This window comes from Notothenia rossii, assembly GCF_949606895.1.
Source record: "Notothenia rossii genome assembly, chromosome: 11".
NCBI lineage: Eukaryota > Metazoa > Chordata > Actinopteri > Perciformes > Nototheniidae > Notothenia > Notothenia rossii.
This window is the reverse complement of record NC_136910.1, coordinates 25,443,675-25,458,492: the sequence shown is the minus strand read 5'-3', so window position 1 is coordinate 25,458,492 and position 14,818 is coordinate 25,443,675. Positions and strand designations below refer to the sequence as shown.

Sequence of the window (14,818 nt, the reverse complement as noted above, 5' to 3'; positions counted from 1 at the left end):
ACATGTACTCCAGTGTTTTCCACATTAACTCATCTGCTGTCTAACAGAGGTTTAGGGAGGAACGTCCCAGGAGGTTGTGGGTAATCAGCTCATATAAAATCAGCAATTTTATTATTATGTCATTAACTAGAATACTGCCAATCGGTTTGTTCTGTTCAATTATCCAAACTAACCAGATGTATACATACACTCTGCAATTCCACAATAACAATTTGACAATGCAGAAAGGTTTTTATTGTTATTGAAACAACACAATAATACATCAGCGGTAAAGGGTTTATAAAACACTCTCTCCACCGACCTGCAGTGGAACACATGCTCCGGATTTTGGATTCTAGTCGTGTGTGCAAAAAAGGTAGTCGAGTGTTTTAGAAAAATACTTTTAAAAAGCAGAAATATTGTCTCTGGAGTGGGTGGCGCCAAAGAGTAATTGCAGTTTGCCAAACAAGCGGGTCAAACTTGTAGAACAGGGCTTTGGGATTTGTTGAGGACTGGAAAATCAGTTTGTCAAAAGACAAGTCAGCTAAGAGGAAAAACCTGTAGTCCGAAATGAGTGACAGTGGTCAAAGCCGGAGAGGTGATGTCTGCAAGGACTTATTGTGGAGTAAAGAATGGCTGCAGCTAATAAGGCACTTAACTTTTCCACGGGATTCAAAAGAAACATGTATTGTAATGTAAAATGACTACGCATCTACTCTGAGGCTGCATTCAGGGAAAACTTGGCTTGAGATGAAAGGCTAACATTATCAAGTTTAGCAGGTATTTTTCAAAAAGTCAGACTAAGAGTATCAATTGAACTGTGTCCTTATCTTTGTTTTCACGTCATAATGGATTGTTAACTACATGAAATGATTAGCTGTTTTGTTTTATCTATGTATGACTATGTGTGTGGACCCCAGTGACTCAGAAACTTTGACTTGCTGACACTGCACAACAAAAGGTCAGGGGTCAATTAAACCATTGGCAGCACCCACTTTGGACCATGAATGTCCAAACCAAATGTAACAGCTGTAGTAGAAATATCTTTGGCTCCACTAACTCCATCAAACTAATCATCTCTGCCTTAAAGAAGCGCATGCAGAGCTAAAACTACAAGCTATGCAAAGACAGAAAACATAATGATCATTCATATTTACACTGTAACTACAGACAGTAACAAACAGGAAGTGACAAGGTCAAAGTAGTGCAAAACCATAATGATGGAGCTATTTGGCTGAAAATATGAAGGCATCCAACTGTAATAGTTACAAAAAAAACGTGTGCCTGGCCATGTGGAATATGAAGCTTCTTCAGAGGGCTTCTGTCCTTTCTGTCATATCCAACATCAGTTCAGTTCATGTTTGAGGCCAAACCATTATGATAATCCCAATACATCTTAATCAGACTCCTTTAAAAGTACCTCAACAATATTTAATTCTAAAGAAACTAGATTGACTTTAGGTTAAAATGTCAACAGTATGTGTGTCTGTTGTGAAAAATGTCACAGTCTCACACTAAAGTCAGTGGTTTGTGGGTGAAGGCCTTTGGTTTCGTTGAACACTCCGTGCCCTCAGATAAAGAGCAGGGGCTCTATATAATACTGCAGAATCCTTCATATACTGTTACATGAGTTTCAGAACTGTCACAGATCCAAACATGGCAGGGGGAGGCAGTGGGATACATGTGTAGCAGGAGTCCGTGCTGCAGGATGGAAACACAGAGGCTTTCAGGTTCTGGGGTGATGTTGGAGTTTTGGACACCAGTGAGTATCTGGATACAGAAGGCAGTGCACTGTCTTAAACCTGCAGGAAGGGAAGAGAAGCAGGGAAAGATTCACTTTTCTCACAAGAGCAAACTTCCAATTAGCACAAAGGCCTTAGGCGGTGTTAATAGGCCTGTCACGATAATTAATTTTGTTGGACGATACGTTTTTCTGGAAATTATTGCGATAAACGATAATATTGTCGGCACCGTTTTAAGACATAATGATAATATATAATAATAATTCAAGTACATCCTTTCAAACATAACTTTTTATTGAACATTCAACATTGCAAATGAAATGTGAAATAATATTAAAATATAAATTATATATAATAAATAAAAATAATAATAAAATAATAATAAATTAATTAAATCACACAACCAAAACAATAAATTGAATAGTCAGGCTGGAAAACAGAGCTCTCTCTCTCATATATATATATATATATATATTAGAGATGTTAAGATTCACCGATTCGCATCGGTGCACCGGCATAAACGTTCAAGATGCGAGTGCACCGGTTGAAAGAGTGCACATCGGCTACAGTTTGGGTTGAACCGGGTTGAACTCGCGATGCATCGATTGCGTAGCGTCTTTGCATCGGTAAAAAAACTATTCATTCATATAAAATCCCCTCATCTTGTCAACGCTCAGCAGAGACGATCTTTGATATTTGCTTCGCCACTACGGAGAACGAGAGTCTCAGTTATCAACACACACGGAAGTTGAGGAGAAAGAGAAACACAGCGCACCGAAAAATACCTACAAATCAAACCTTTGGCAACACTTCGGATTGTTCAAGAAAGACGGTGTAATAGTCATTTATGCTATATAGTTGACCGCAGGTCATGGAGAGTAATAAGGTATCCGTAGACCTTTGTATGAGCTATCTTTATTACTTAACAGCCATGATACATAGATCCGTCCTAGATGCGGACTTGCATACACACAGTATCACTCCGCAGCCGCACCCCATCAGTAACGTCCTGATGGTATATGTGCGCGGCACTATTACTACAGACGGTCAACTTGAAAAATCACTCGCAAATTGTTAACGATGCCGAGCCGCTTTAAAGTACACAAGTAGTACGAGGAACTTAGCGACGCACATAAAGAGGCGACGTGGGGTCTGCGGCTGAAAAGAGAAACCTGAAAGTGAGACGTATGAGTTAAATCACTCAGTGAGGTGTTCTGTCAGAGAGAGGTGTTTAGCTTACAGCAGCCTGTGACGGCCAATAATAATTTAAATGGCTTCCTTACTGTAAGCAGTTATGAAATACCTGTTTGTGAAAGGTTATTTGTTTTCTTTATTGTTCAGATAGAAACCACTGCTTTCTGCTCTCTGGTGAGTTAGCCTCTGAGTGTTAAGCACATCAGGCTGGCAGCTGTATGGGCATTGCTCTATGGTAGCTGTTATTTGCACATTGTTAATCATGAGCAATGCATCCTTACATTGTTTAACTGTGAGGTGTTATACAATTGTACTCTGGAGAGCTTTTAAAGGTAAAAAAATAAACGGCATGATGGGATGTGCAGTACCAAATATGTAAAGCACTTTTTTGTTAATGTATGATTTTCTGCATATAAGGAATAAAACAAAAATCCTCTGTCGTACCATATTGAAGTATCATTATTTTTGCATCGTGTTGAATCGCATCGTATCGCCCCGAATCGCATAATGTTGAATCAAATCGTATCGAACTGTATCGCAACAGGGGTGAATCGTATCGTATCGCATCGCCTGGTGTTTCAAAGGTATCGTTAATGTATCGTACCGTGGCAACGTATCGAGATGCGCATCGCATCGGCCTCAGTGATGGAGATGCACATCCCTAATATATATATATCTCACAAGCAAAAAAAACCTCCTTAAAACAACAGTCAAGTGTACAGTCCACTGTCAAAGACCCAGATGCCTCAACAGGCCATATCCAAATCTGTTTTTCTAAGTTTTCGAGCAAGGAACACCAACATGTTTGCATTGTCGGGCGGGGCCTCTCCATCTCCAGCTGCCATGTTTGCTCCCAGCTGGAAAAACGGAATGGGGTGGTTGTGTTTTAGGTGGTTTAAAATGCGTGGTATTGCCTGCTTTTGTCGCTACCTTTTTTAAACCAATGCGACACACCGCCCGGCTCATTCAAGTCCGTAGGTTCGCCTCGTTGATTTGGTTTGAATCCAAAATACTGCCACACCGGAGAATCGAGATGTGTAGTTAGGTTTTGTAACCAATTCCATTTCACTTTAAATTCCCCGCGAGTAAGTCACACGTTGTCTCCCGCTTGTCGCTATATTATTAAGTTGGCTGCTATGCTGCTGCACGTGCACGCGGAGTGTCCTGACCTGGCTGTGTGTCAGCCCCGCCCCTCACAGCGCGCCTGGCAGCCACAGCGCTCCAGGCTAAAATGCTGGTCACATCTTTATGTAAACGGCAATTTATCGAGCTCAGAAAAGTTATCGAGTCCATTTTTATTTATCGTACGATAAGTCAATTTATCGATTATCGCGACAGGCCTAGGTGTTAACACGAGAACGAAACGGGTTGTATTTGCTACTTTTATCTCGCGAATAGCCCGTTTGTTCACACTCAACTACTGCTACTGACCATGCTACAGATGTTAGTGCAAAATCTACAGCTCCTCTACCACAACCATCAGCAACAAATGGACATGGAGAACTACATGAACTACATGTTGCTAAATCCACCGCGGGGCATAAATAGAAGGGCAACAATGGCAACCATGCTCGGGGGTCTTCTTCGCTGCTTTTGGTGTATTTTGTGTCAAAAGTACAGCGCCACTTACAGGCCCGGCATATGTACTACAGCGTCTCCAGTGGTCTGGTGTGAACGGACATGTTAAATGAGCAGAATGCGTGTGAACGGACAACTTTTTGGAAAACAAATTTGGTGCGTAAACAAAAACGTTCCCGTGTCAATGGGGTCTTAGTAATATCAGTTTAGGTAAAGGTATTTCTGCGAAGGAATTGAGTATCATTAAGGTGAGACACGGCAGGAAAAACATTGTTTTTCATGCACTGGTCAATTTTGAGATTTTGTGCTATTTTGATTCCATAACATGTTTTCTTTCAGGCTTTTGGAAGGACAACGTACAAAATACACATTTAAGTGTTTATTTTACTATAGTTTGTCTATTTGCGTCTGTAGATATCTCCTAAATTCACCAAAAGTTAGCATTCTAACGTAACAAAGTACCGCGACCGCTGTGTGCACCATGTCAACAGAGATATCGTTGGAAAGCTCCGTCTCTCCTGCACAATCTCATCGGTTCCAAATATGGTCACTTTGTATCAGCAACCCATCGTGAAAGTAAAAAGGGGTCTTAAAACAAGAAACGTAATCTCATTGGCTGGTTTCAATTTTTGACAACGTGATTCGTTGAGGTGCGTCACGTGGTGTGCTAAAACACTTCCTGGTTAGCTTTCCGCGAGAAATTTAAATCTCTAAATGGCAAAAGAATGTCGAAAAAAACGTTCAGAGAAGACGACAACAATTGTTACTTGCACGAAGCAAGGTTTTACAAAAAACAAATGACCCCGAACACGAAATACCTTCATGGAGTGTGTCAATGCGCAAGCTGTCATCCAAAGAACAGGAGGGTTTAGCTCGCGCCTCACTGCAATCTTTAAAGGTCGTTTTCTCAAAATGAGTTTTTTCTCCTACTCTGAGTTCGAAATGTCCACTTCAGTAGCACGTAGATACACCATACCTTCCAGTTATATTCCTATCAATATTATGAAGGCTTTTACAGAAGGGTTTGTTCATATATCATTCATAGCCTGAATTATATAACATTTTATACCTAGAAACATGGCGAAAATTGATATTTTAGGGCTGTTGACAGTATTTTCTGATTTATGGAGTGATAAAAAGAGATATCCAAAATCCCTTCTGTAAAAGCCTTAGATACTAATATGACTACAAAATGAAACAATAATTTTGAAACTGGCTTTATCCAAAGATTTCGGTTCCTGAAATGTGTTAAAATATGTGCATATTTCCTGAGATAATGGCTCATTTGCATATTTAAACATGCTATTTCAGAAAACTTTGAATACAACAAACAATTGCCTTATTGTAAGTAATTAACTGGAGAAATCTCTAGCTGATATCCTTATGTACACATTTTTTTACCCTATTCACCTTAAGCAATTCAGCAGAAATACAAAATATCAAACTGCATTGTTCTTTTATTCAAATCAGATTTATTTTGTCACCCTAAATAATATTTCTTACTGGTGCACACTTGAAACATAAAATATTATCAAAACAAAAAATATGACCCTTTATTATTTTGATTATCTTTGTTCTCTTGTTTGTTTGGCTTGGTCTAGTCCCAGTAAAGAGACACCATTGTATGGAAGCCCATTTCCCCAACAGAAAATAAAAAATGCATCCAGTAACTCATTAAATGAGCTTCCATCCCAATCATAAAATAGTAAGTCATACTAATGAGATAAGTCATCATTTTGAATTATGAAATTATTTACAGGATAAACATTTTAATTTTATGTGGCAGAAATGGGCTTCCATACTTTCATTCTCCATCTTACACAGAGCGCTGACCTCCGCCTCGTCACACACTCAGACAGGAACTGAAGGCTGGCTGCCACCAGTGACCATGCACTGTGGCTGAAATAGAGCAAATCCCCACAGCCAATCTGGTTAAAAGACTTGCCAGGAGAGCAGAGTCTGTTAGAGGAGCTCCTCATAACCACTGTCTCACATGTGACAGGAACATCCAGTCTACATGCTGCAGTTAGGGCTACAATAACCCAAACTAGACGGACTGGTTAGTCATAAACAGCTCTTACAAATATAAAAACTGAAGACTGCCTCAGGACAATGCCAGGTCTAACAGTCTAATGAATTAGAACTATAGGTTACTTACGTAACCCCAGTTCTCAGAGTAACATGAAGTGAGATGTCTCACTATGGGATGCGCCTCATCGCGGAGCAAACAGAAGCATCAATCTCATTACGCCAATCCTGATTGGCTGGTGATCTTGACGTCAGCGTCAGGGAATCTACCCCCTATAAGTAGCTTGCGCTACACCGCATGCATCATTCAAAATAAGCACCTCTTCTCGCTTCACCATAGCAAGGAGGGCCGTCTGGTGAGACATCTCACTTCATGTTACTCTGAGAACTGGGGTTACGTAAGTAACCTATAGTTCTCATTCGTAACACTCCGTTCGATGTCTCATTATGGGATATTGTAGCTCCCGTATTGCCAGACGAGCTTATCTCGAAAATCACCAAACCCAACCAGAATTTAACAGTTAGAGCTCTAACTCAGCAGGGGGCCCAGCACTGCATGGGCCACACTGGGAGTAGAGACGTCTAATCTGTAAAAGCGGACAAAAGTGAGCGGCGAGGACCAGCTCGCTGCTGCACAAATGTCTTGGATGGAAACACCCTTGAACAAAGCCCAGGATGTAGCCAGACCACGAGTCGAATGAGCACGCAAACCCGAAGGTGCCTGCAGACCCTGACTCGTGTAAGCCAAAGCAATTGCCTTCACAATCCAGTGAGAGAGCCGTTGATTAGTAACAGGCTTGCCCTCCTGAGGGTTAGCCCAGGACACAAAGAGTTGGTCATTATGACGAAACTCTTTTGATCTGTCCATATAAGTGCGTAAAGCACGGACTGGACATAGCAAATTTGGCTGCTGTTCCCCGGAGGGACACAGCGGCGGAGGAAATGCCTCAATGTCAATGGGGGTACATGAACCAACCACCTTAGGTATAAAGGCAGGGTTGGGCTTCAGCAACACTCTCGTTAACCCTCGGGCGAACTGAGTGCATGAAGGATGTATAGATAGCGCATGAATGTCACTGACTCACTTGGCGGATGCCAGGGCCAGTAACAGCACTGTCTTGAGTGACAGGTGCTTCATGTCAGCTTCTTCCAGGGGTTCAAATGGGGCTCGAGTGAGCCCATCTAAAACCACTGTCAAGTCCCATAAGGGCACCAGTGACCTGGAAACAGGAAGGAGCCTGCGAGCTCCCTTCATAAAACGGCAGACCAGAGGATGCTGGCCGGCCGTCTTACCCTCAAAACCCACATGGCATGCAGCAATAGCAGCCAGGTAGACTTTGATCATGGAGAAAGCTCTGTGTTTATCAATTAGGTCCTGTATAAATGATAAAATCACTCCCACAGGCCATTGGAAAGAGGTGTGCCCTTTTTGAAGGCACCAGTCCTCAAACACCCTCCACTTACAGTCATAAAGAGACCTAGTGGAGGAAGCTCTTGCACTCTGAATAGTGTTTATCACCTTCTGCGGGAGACCCACTGCATTCAGGTTATACCACTCACGGGCCAGGCCCATAGGGCCATGCGCTCCGGGTGTGGGTGAAAGATCCTCCCCCCGCCTGAGACAGTATGTCTCTGCGTAGGGGGAGCTGCCACGGCTGACCGCACAGCAGCTGATATATCTCCGCCACCCAGTACATTGCAGGCCAGTGCGGAGCTATCAGGATCATTGTGTGTCGCCGTTCCCTCACTCTGGCCAGAGTTGGGGGTATCAGCGCCAGGGGTGGAAACGCGTACAGGAGGACCGGAGGCCAAATGTGCGCGAGCGCGTCCATGCCTAATGGTGCGTTTTGATCGCGCATTGAAAAGAAAAGCTGACAGTGAGCATTTTCTTTTGATGCGAACAGATCTATCGCGGCTCGGCCGTAACGCACCCACACCTGGCTCACAACCATTGGATGTAGAGTCCAATCTGCATATAGTGGTATGCCTCTGGACAGCAGGTCTGCCCCGAGGTTCATCACACCCGGTACGTGCGTCGCTCTCAGAGAGAGGAGACGGCCGCAGCTCCACAAGATCAGTTTGCGTGCCAGCATGTGTAACTGGAGAGAGCGCAAACCCCCTTGTCGGTTTATATACGATATTGTGGTCGTATTGTCCGTCCTCACGAGGACATGGTGTCCTCTGAGAAAAGGCAGAAAGCGTTTTAGGGTGAGGAACACCGCTAAAAGCTCCAGGTAATTTATGTGCGACCGCTGGAGGACTCTGCTCCAGAGACCCCTCACCGGGCGACCCTCGTAAATACCTCCCCAGCCTGTCAGACATGCGTCTGTGGTGACCACCTTCCGTGAAAGGACAGCACCCATAGGCACGCCCTGTACCAGAAAAGTCGGGTGCAGCCAGTGGCGCAGTGCCATTATGCATTTCACAGTAACCATCACTCTCCGCGCGCCATGACGCGCGGGTTTTAGTTTTAGAGCGGCTACCCAGCGCTGAAACTCCCTCATGTGTAACCGTCCCAGTCGTACCACCAGGATGGCTGACGCCATGAGCCCCAGTAACCGCAGGCATGATCTGAAAAGAACATGTTTGCGCAGCTGGAAATGAGCGAGGCAAGCTCTGAAAGCTTTCACTCTTTCCGCTGACAGGCGGGCTGTAAAGGGCACCGAGTTCAGGTGTAAACCCCGGAAGAGTACAGTCTGTGCCGGGCACAACATGCTCTTTTCTGTGTTTATTATGAAACCCAGGTTGAGCAGGTGCTTTACGAGGACATTTGTCTGCGTAATAGCCTCCTGTTCCGACTGTGCGAGAAGCAGCCAGTCGTCTAGGTAGGTTGCCAGGCGAATACCCTGTTGTCTTAACGGGGCTATCGCGTCCGTACATCGTACAAACACTCTTGGACTGAGAGACAGACCGAAGGGAAGTACTCTGTATTCGTAACAGATCCCCTGAAATGCGAACCTCAGATATTTTCCTGTGTGGGTAATATACTGGGATGTGGAAATACGCATCTTTCCAGTCGACTGATGTAAACCAGTCGTTTTGTCGCACGAGACGCAGCAGAGATGTGTGAGTGAGCATTCTGAATTTGTATCTTTTTAGATATTTGTTCAGAGCCCTCAAATCTAGTATTGGCCGAATTCCGTTCCCTCCCCGTTTGGGAACGAGGAAATACTTGGAATAAAAGCCGTTCTGACTCTGCTCGGCGGGTATTATAGATATAGCCTTCTTTTCTAGAAGTGAGAGAATCTCTCTCTCCAGAATATGGGCTGACTCTCCTCGGGCTTGTGAATACAGAACGCCCGAGAAGCGAGGGGGGGTGACAGCGAATTGGAGTCTGTAGCCCCATGTAACCGTCTTGAAAACCCAAGCAGACGTTGTGAGCATCTCCCACTGTTTGCTCCTTAGAGCCAGCGGAAATGTCACATCTCTTACCCTCTGAGTCTCTATTTGTTGTGTTATGGGGCCCTCTAGTGTCTGAACACAATGGTACCCAATTTTGACAATCCCCACCGAGACTGCGCATGCGCGTGACGGTGGTGCCTTCACAACCCCAGCCGGCACTACGCATGCGCGTGACGGTGGTGGCTCTATAACCCCAGTCGTCACTGCGCATGCGCATGGCGGTGGTGCCTTCACAGACCCGTCTATTATCCGCCTTTTGAGAGAGGCCGTAGCTGCTCTCAAAAGAGGGACAGGCGACAGACTGTTTATTGTTTTTATTGTCTTTCTTTTCATTTTTTTGGACTGCGCCCTCGGCTTGAAGCCTGGATGCGACAGTGAAAAATTGTTTATTTGAAAACAACAACAATTGTGACGTGTTTTTGTGACTTAGGCAGATAGCAGAACTCGCTGTCTCTGGTATTAAGTCTGTTTCCCTTCTGGCGCGAACTTGAGGATGGCGTTGCGGCATCACTCGAGGCGGCGGGAAGATGGAGGCCTGGTGGCACCCCGAAAACACATCTGGAGCTGGGGAACAGGGAACTTCCAGCTCTGCCACCGAGGAGAGGAGAGGAGGCTGTCAGGCCGCCCGCTTCTTCTTCCTCGACTGGTGACCGAAAATCTGAGTCGGCTGTGCCTGAACAGCAGCTGCCGAAACCGGAGATTTCCTCGGCCAGCTCGTCCTCGTCTCCTGCCTGGGCTGGGGACTCGGGGCGGGCTGTGGCCTCTGCTGCCTCGGTACCTTAAACCGGGCAGGACGTGAGGCAACTTGGGCGAAGGACTGCCGCGAGACCGTCGCAGGTAGCGGCTGGACCCTTCGGGGGAGACAGAGGTGGAGGGCCTCCTCTTCCTTCTTTTTCGACTCACATCTCCGCTGCATCGAGACTAAAGCGGAGCCGAAAATACCCTCGGGAACGATAGGCATGTCAAGAACATCCTCCTTTTCCCGGTCTGGGAGGTTGGTCAGGTTGAGCCACCTGGCTCTCTCCTGTACCACCATTATGTCCATGACTTTGCCCGTGGCCTGGACTGCACAGCGCTGCACACGGAGGCAAATGTCCGTGATCGCTGCGATCTCGTCCCATACGGCCGGCCCAGGTTTGCTCGATAGGTCCTCGCAGAGCTCCGCCTGGTAGGCGGTCAGCAGTGAGGAGACATTGAGTGCCCTGGCGGACAACGCTGCGGCTTTATAGGCCCGTTCCGTCATCGCTGACTGGAACCGGTCTGCCTTCACCGGTAGCGTGGGGTTCCTGCTTGGTGTCAGAGTCAGCCTCGGTTGGAGGTGGGCTGCCACCAGCGGTTCCATGGGCGGCATGCGGAGCAGGCCGAGCCTCTCCATACCGTCACAGTCCAGGGAGGAGGCACCCTGGATTGGGGCCTTATTACTGAAGGGGCGGTCTCTCCACGAGACCGACACCTCGTCCAGCATCACCGGGAAGACTGGAAGGAGCTGCCTCTTTGTCCTCGCTGCTTGGGGCAAAGTCTTCCCCTCGTAGCGAGACCTGGAGGTCTCCTTGGCCATTTCAGGCCATGGGATGTCCAGCCTGGACGCGGCACGTTGACACACGGCCTGCAGGTCCATGCTCAGAAAGGGCGAAGCTGGTGCGCTATCGCCCGGGAGAGCAGCCATCGCTCCCGGCTTTGCAGCCTGAGCTGATGACACGAAGACATCATCGTCTTGCTCATCCGAGTCGGACAGGAGGAACTCAGAGGTATCCTCTTCGTCCTCCATGTAGTCCAACTCCAGGACATCATCCGCGGGCGAGACCATGGTGAGGTCCAGTTGGGAGCCCCAGCTTGACACAGCGCGGGGCTCCGCTCTCGCGGCTGTTGCCGCCACCGGGCCCCAGCCTGACACGGCACAGGGCTCCGGTTCAGCAGCTGCCGCTGTTATTGAGCCCCAGCCTGACACAGCGCGGGCCTCAATCTCCACGGCGGACGCCCCCATGTCTTGATTGCCGGCCGGCGAAACAGCGGACATGAGGGGGTCCTGTCCCGACAAGCTAACTTGGCGTGCTAGCCGTCGGCGGAAGCTCTTGATGGTGAAGCGGGCACAATGCCCGCACGAGCCGGGGTTGTCGATAGCCTCCTGGGCGTGTTCCAGCCCGAGGCAGGACGAGCAGACCTGGTGTGAGTCTGTGCCTGATATCTTCAACCCGCAGCCGCAGAGCCGAGCCTCCGAGTCCCTGACTCCTCTGGTGTGAGGGAGAGAAGCGTCCATCTCGTTCGCCGTGGTGACGGCGTGGAGAGGACCCGCTCGTAACGGGTATGTTGCTGAGAAAAAATCCTTCCCCACCTGTCGTTAATCCGGAGAAAAAACGACGGTGTAGAATTTGATTCTCAAAGAATATTAACTGGTGTGTTCATACCCTTTTTATCTTGCCCTCCTCTGGTGTGAGAGAGAAAAAGAAAAAACCGTCCCCGCTACCTTGGTGTCGGTAGTGAGGAAAGGCAAGCTAGTAACAGGTGTGTTACCAGCTTGAAAAATCAGAACCTTACCTTTAATTCCGAAGAAAGAAACGGCGAGGTAGATTGCAACACTAACTGGTGTGTTAGTATTAACAGTCTTCTTGCAGAAGTATATATAGAAGTAGCCGGCGAGCGCCCGTCGACCGAAGTTGGCTTGGATAGCTTGGTTTCGTCTGTGGACTGTGTGAGCTAGCCCGGCTACCAATAGAGATGTGCTCTGAAGCGAGAAGAGGTGTTTGAATGATGCATGCGGCGTAGCGCAAGCTACTTATAGGGGGTAGATTCCCTGACGCTGACGTCAAGATCACCAGCCAATCAGGATTGGCGTAATGAGATTGATGCTTCTGTTTGCTCCGCGATGAGGCACATCGAACGGAGTGTTACGAATGAGAACTAATTTTAGTGTATAATAGTATAGTATTGATTATTATTAGTATTTGACCACTACCAAATCACTCATCTCAAAACCGGTTTTTTTATAACTTGTTTTTGGTTCGATGCCTGAAATAAGGTCTGTGGTTAACACAAGGTGGAGAGATTTTCATGTTTTGTTCTACGAGTCATAAAATACATCAGCAAAAACCCCACTGTTGATTTGTCCGAAGCTTTTACATTTGATACAAAAAAGTGTTTGCTAACAAGTGTCTGAAAGGAGATCACTAAACATCATCACGCCGAACATTAGCCGCCTTTAGCTTAGCGGTGTTGATATGCGGCCATGTGACCGTCCTGAACTACTTTCAATATAGCTTTTTAATTCTGGTGATTGCTTTCAGGCTTTAACAATTATTAAAGTGGTGTAAATATGTGGAGATTATCCTACTGAAAAAACCGTGTAAGTATCTTAAACATGTGTTTGCCTCAAAGCTTATTTTCTGCAATATTCCAAAATCCAGTGAAAAATGCCATTGCTTTTTGTCGAGGGAGCCCTTGCAATGCACACCTTCTGGGGTTTGCCTTTAAAAATAGCTAATGTCTGCACCAGTCTACAGAGGTTTAGTTTAAAATGTGCAGTGTGTGGAGGAGCAAAGGGTCATATCATTAATATCAGTCCTTGTTGTTAAAATGCTTACCTTGTGGGGTCTTCTGACAGTGAAAAGCCCCCAACAATGCTGACCACATTCCTTCTGTTCTCAAAGCCTCCGAAGCTAAGAGTCACCTGTTTCAACACAGAATAAATATACCATCAACCTAAGTGAAGTGAGCAAATGATAAAAGCTCAGGAAAAACAAGTATTCAATCTTTATATGTCATTCAATAACAATATGTTACAATAAGACATTTTTATTTGATGAAAAGGATGACCGATATTTCAGGTGAAAATGCTAGATTTGGCAGAGAAACTTCGATAGAGCCACTGACCTGCTCCAGCACGGTGTCGGTGTGCAGCTTCTGCAGGCTCTCCAGGTGTGAGTGGAACAGGTGTGTGTGTGTCAGCATCACCTCCAGCAGCGCCTCGATGATGTAGCCGATGGTGCAGTCGTCAGGCAGCCGGATCTTCTCTGCTGTGCTGATAAAGTTCCCCAAACTGAAAACAGGGCACAGAGATCAGTCTGAAACAGTTCACATCACAAGCAGATCATATAAACCAGGGGTGCCCAACCAGTCGATCGCGATTCCCAGTCGATCGCGAGATGTTAGGGGTGTAACGTTAAACGTAACGAAATTATTCGGTACGGGCCCTTCGGTTCGGTACACGTGTGTACCGAAGTGTACCGAACAAATATAACGTTAAACCTAAACAATTGAGAACGTGAACAACTTTTTGGAAGTAATCTCAGGTGCTGCGTCGCAGCATTCAGAGTAATTTGCTCACATTGGGTTCAACGCGTCATAGAGCGAGCAAGTCATTTAATTGGACGAGAGGCATACTATGAGAGCTGGTCAGAGGGATGCGTTCAAATTTAGTCAGTAATTTGAGGAACTGTTGAAATGGCGAACGCAGATAAAGCTGAGCTCGAAAAATGTTTATCTTATTATATTTTGTATTTATTTGAGTGAATATTCACAGTTTAATAATAATTAAAAACCCAAAACTAATAGTTTATGTTTTGTGAGTACTAGTACAGTAAAGTTCAAATAAAGATTATTTCAGTTCATCAAAATGCTGCACCTTAATGTTTATTTTTATTATATTTTGTATTTATTTGAGTGAATACATTATTCACAGTTTAATAATAATAATAAAAAAATATATATATATTTTCTGTTTTGTGATAATTTTTTCTGCTGTACCGAAAACATACCGAACCGAACCGTGACCTAAAAACAGAGGTACTTACCAAACCGAAATGTTTGTGAACCGTTACACCCCTACGACATGTGTCTAAAAATAGAACAACAATATTCTGTTTTATCGAAAATGTCCTATAACATAATCTTCCTGTGCC

The 14,818-nt window shown here is 45.6% G+C and overlaps 1 protein-coding gene across 1 annotated transcript in view; it reads right to left on the bottom strand.

Annotated features, from left to right (window-relative positions):
- Window positions 1-211: 211 nt before the first annotated feature.
- rfng (RFNG O-fucosylpeptide 3-beta-N-acetylglucosaminyltransferase) overlaps window positions 212-14,818 on the bottom strand; it is a 32,585-nt gene continuing 17,978 nt past the window's right edge. Inside the window, exons 7-9 of the mRNA XM_079657218.1 lie at window positions 13,791-13,956; window positions 13,502-13,587; window positions 212-1,781 (exon numbers count right to left, since the gene is read on the bottom strand). Coding sequence (XP_079513344.1) covers window positions 1,706-1,781; window positions 13,502-13,587; window positions 13,791-13,956 — 328 coding nt within the window. The 3' untranslated portion in view covers window positions 212-1,705. The remainder of the gene's footprint in view (window positions 1,782-13,501; window positions 13,588-13,790; window positions 13,957-14,818) is intronic.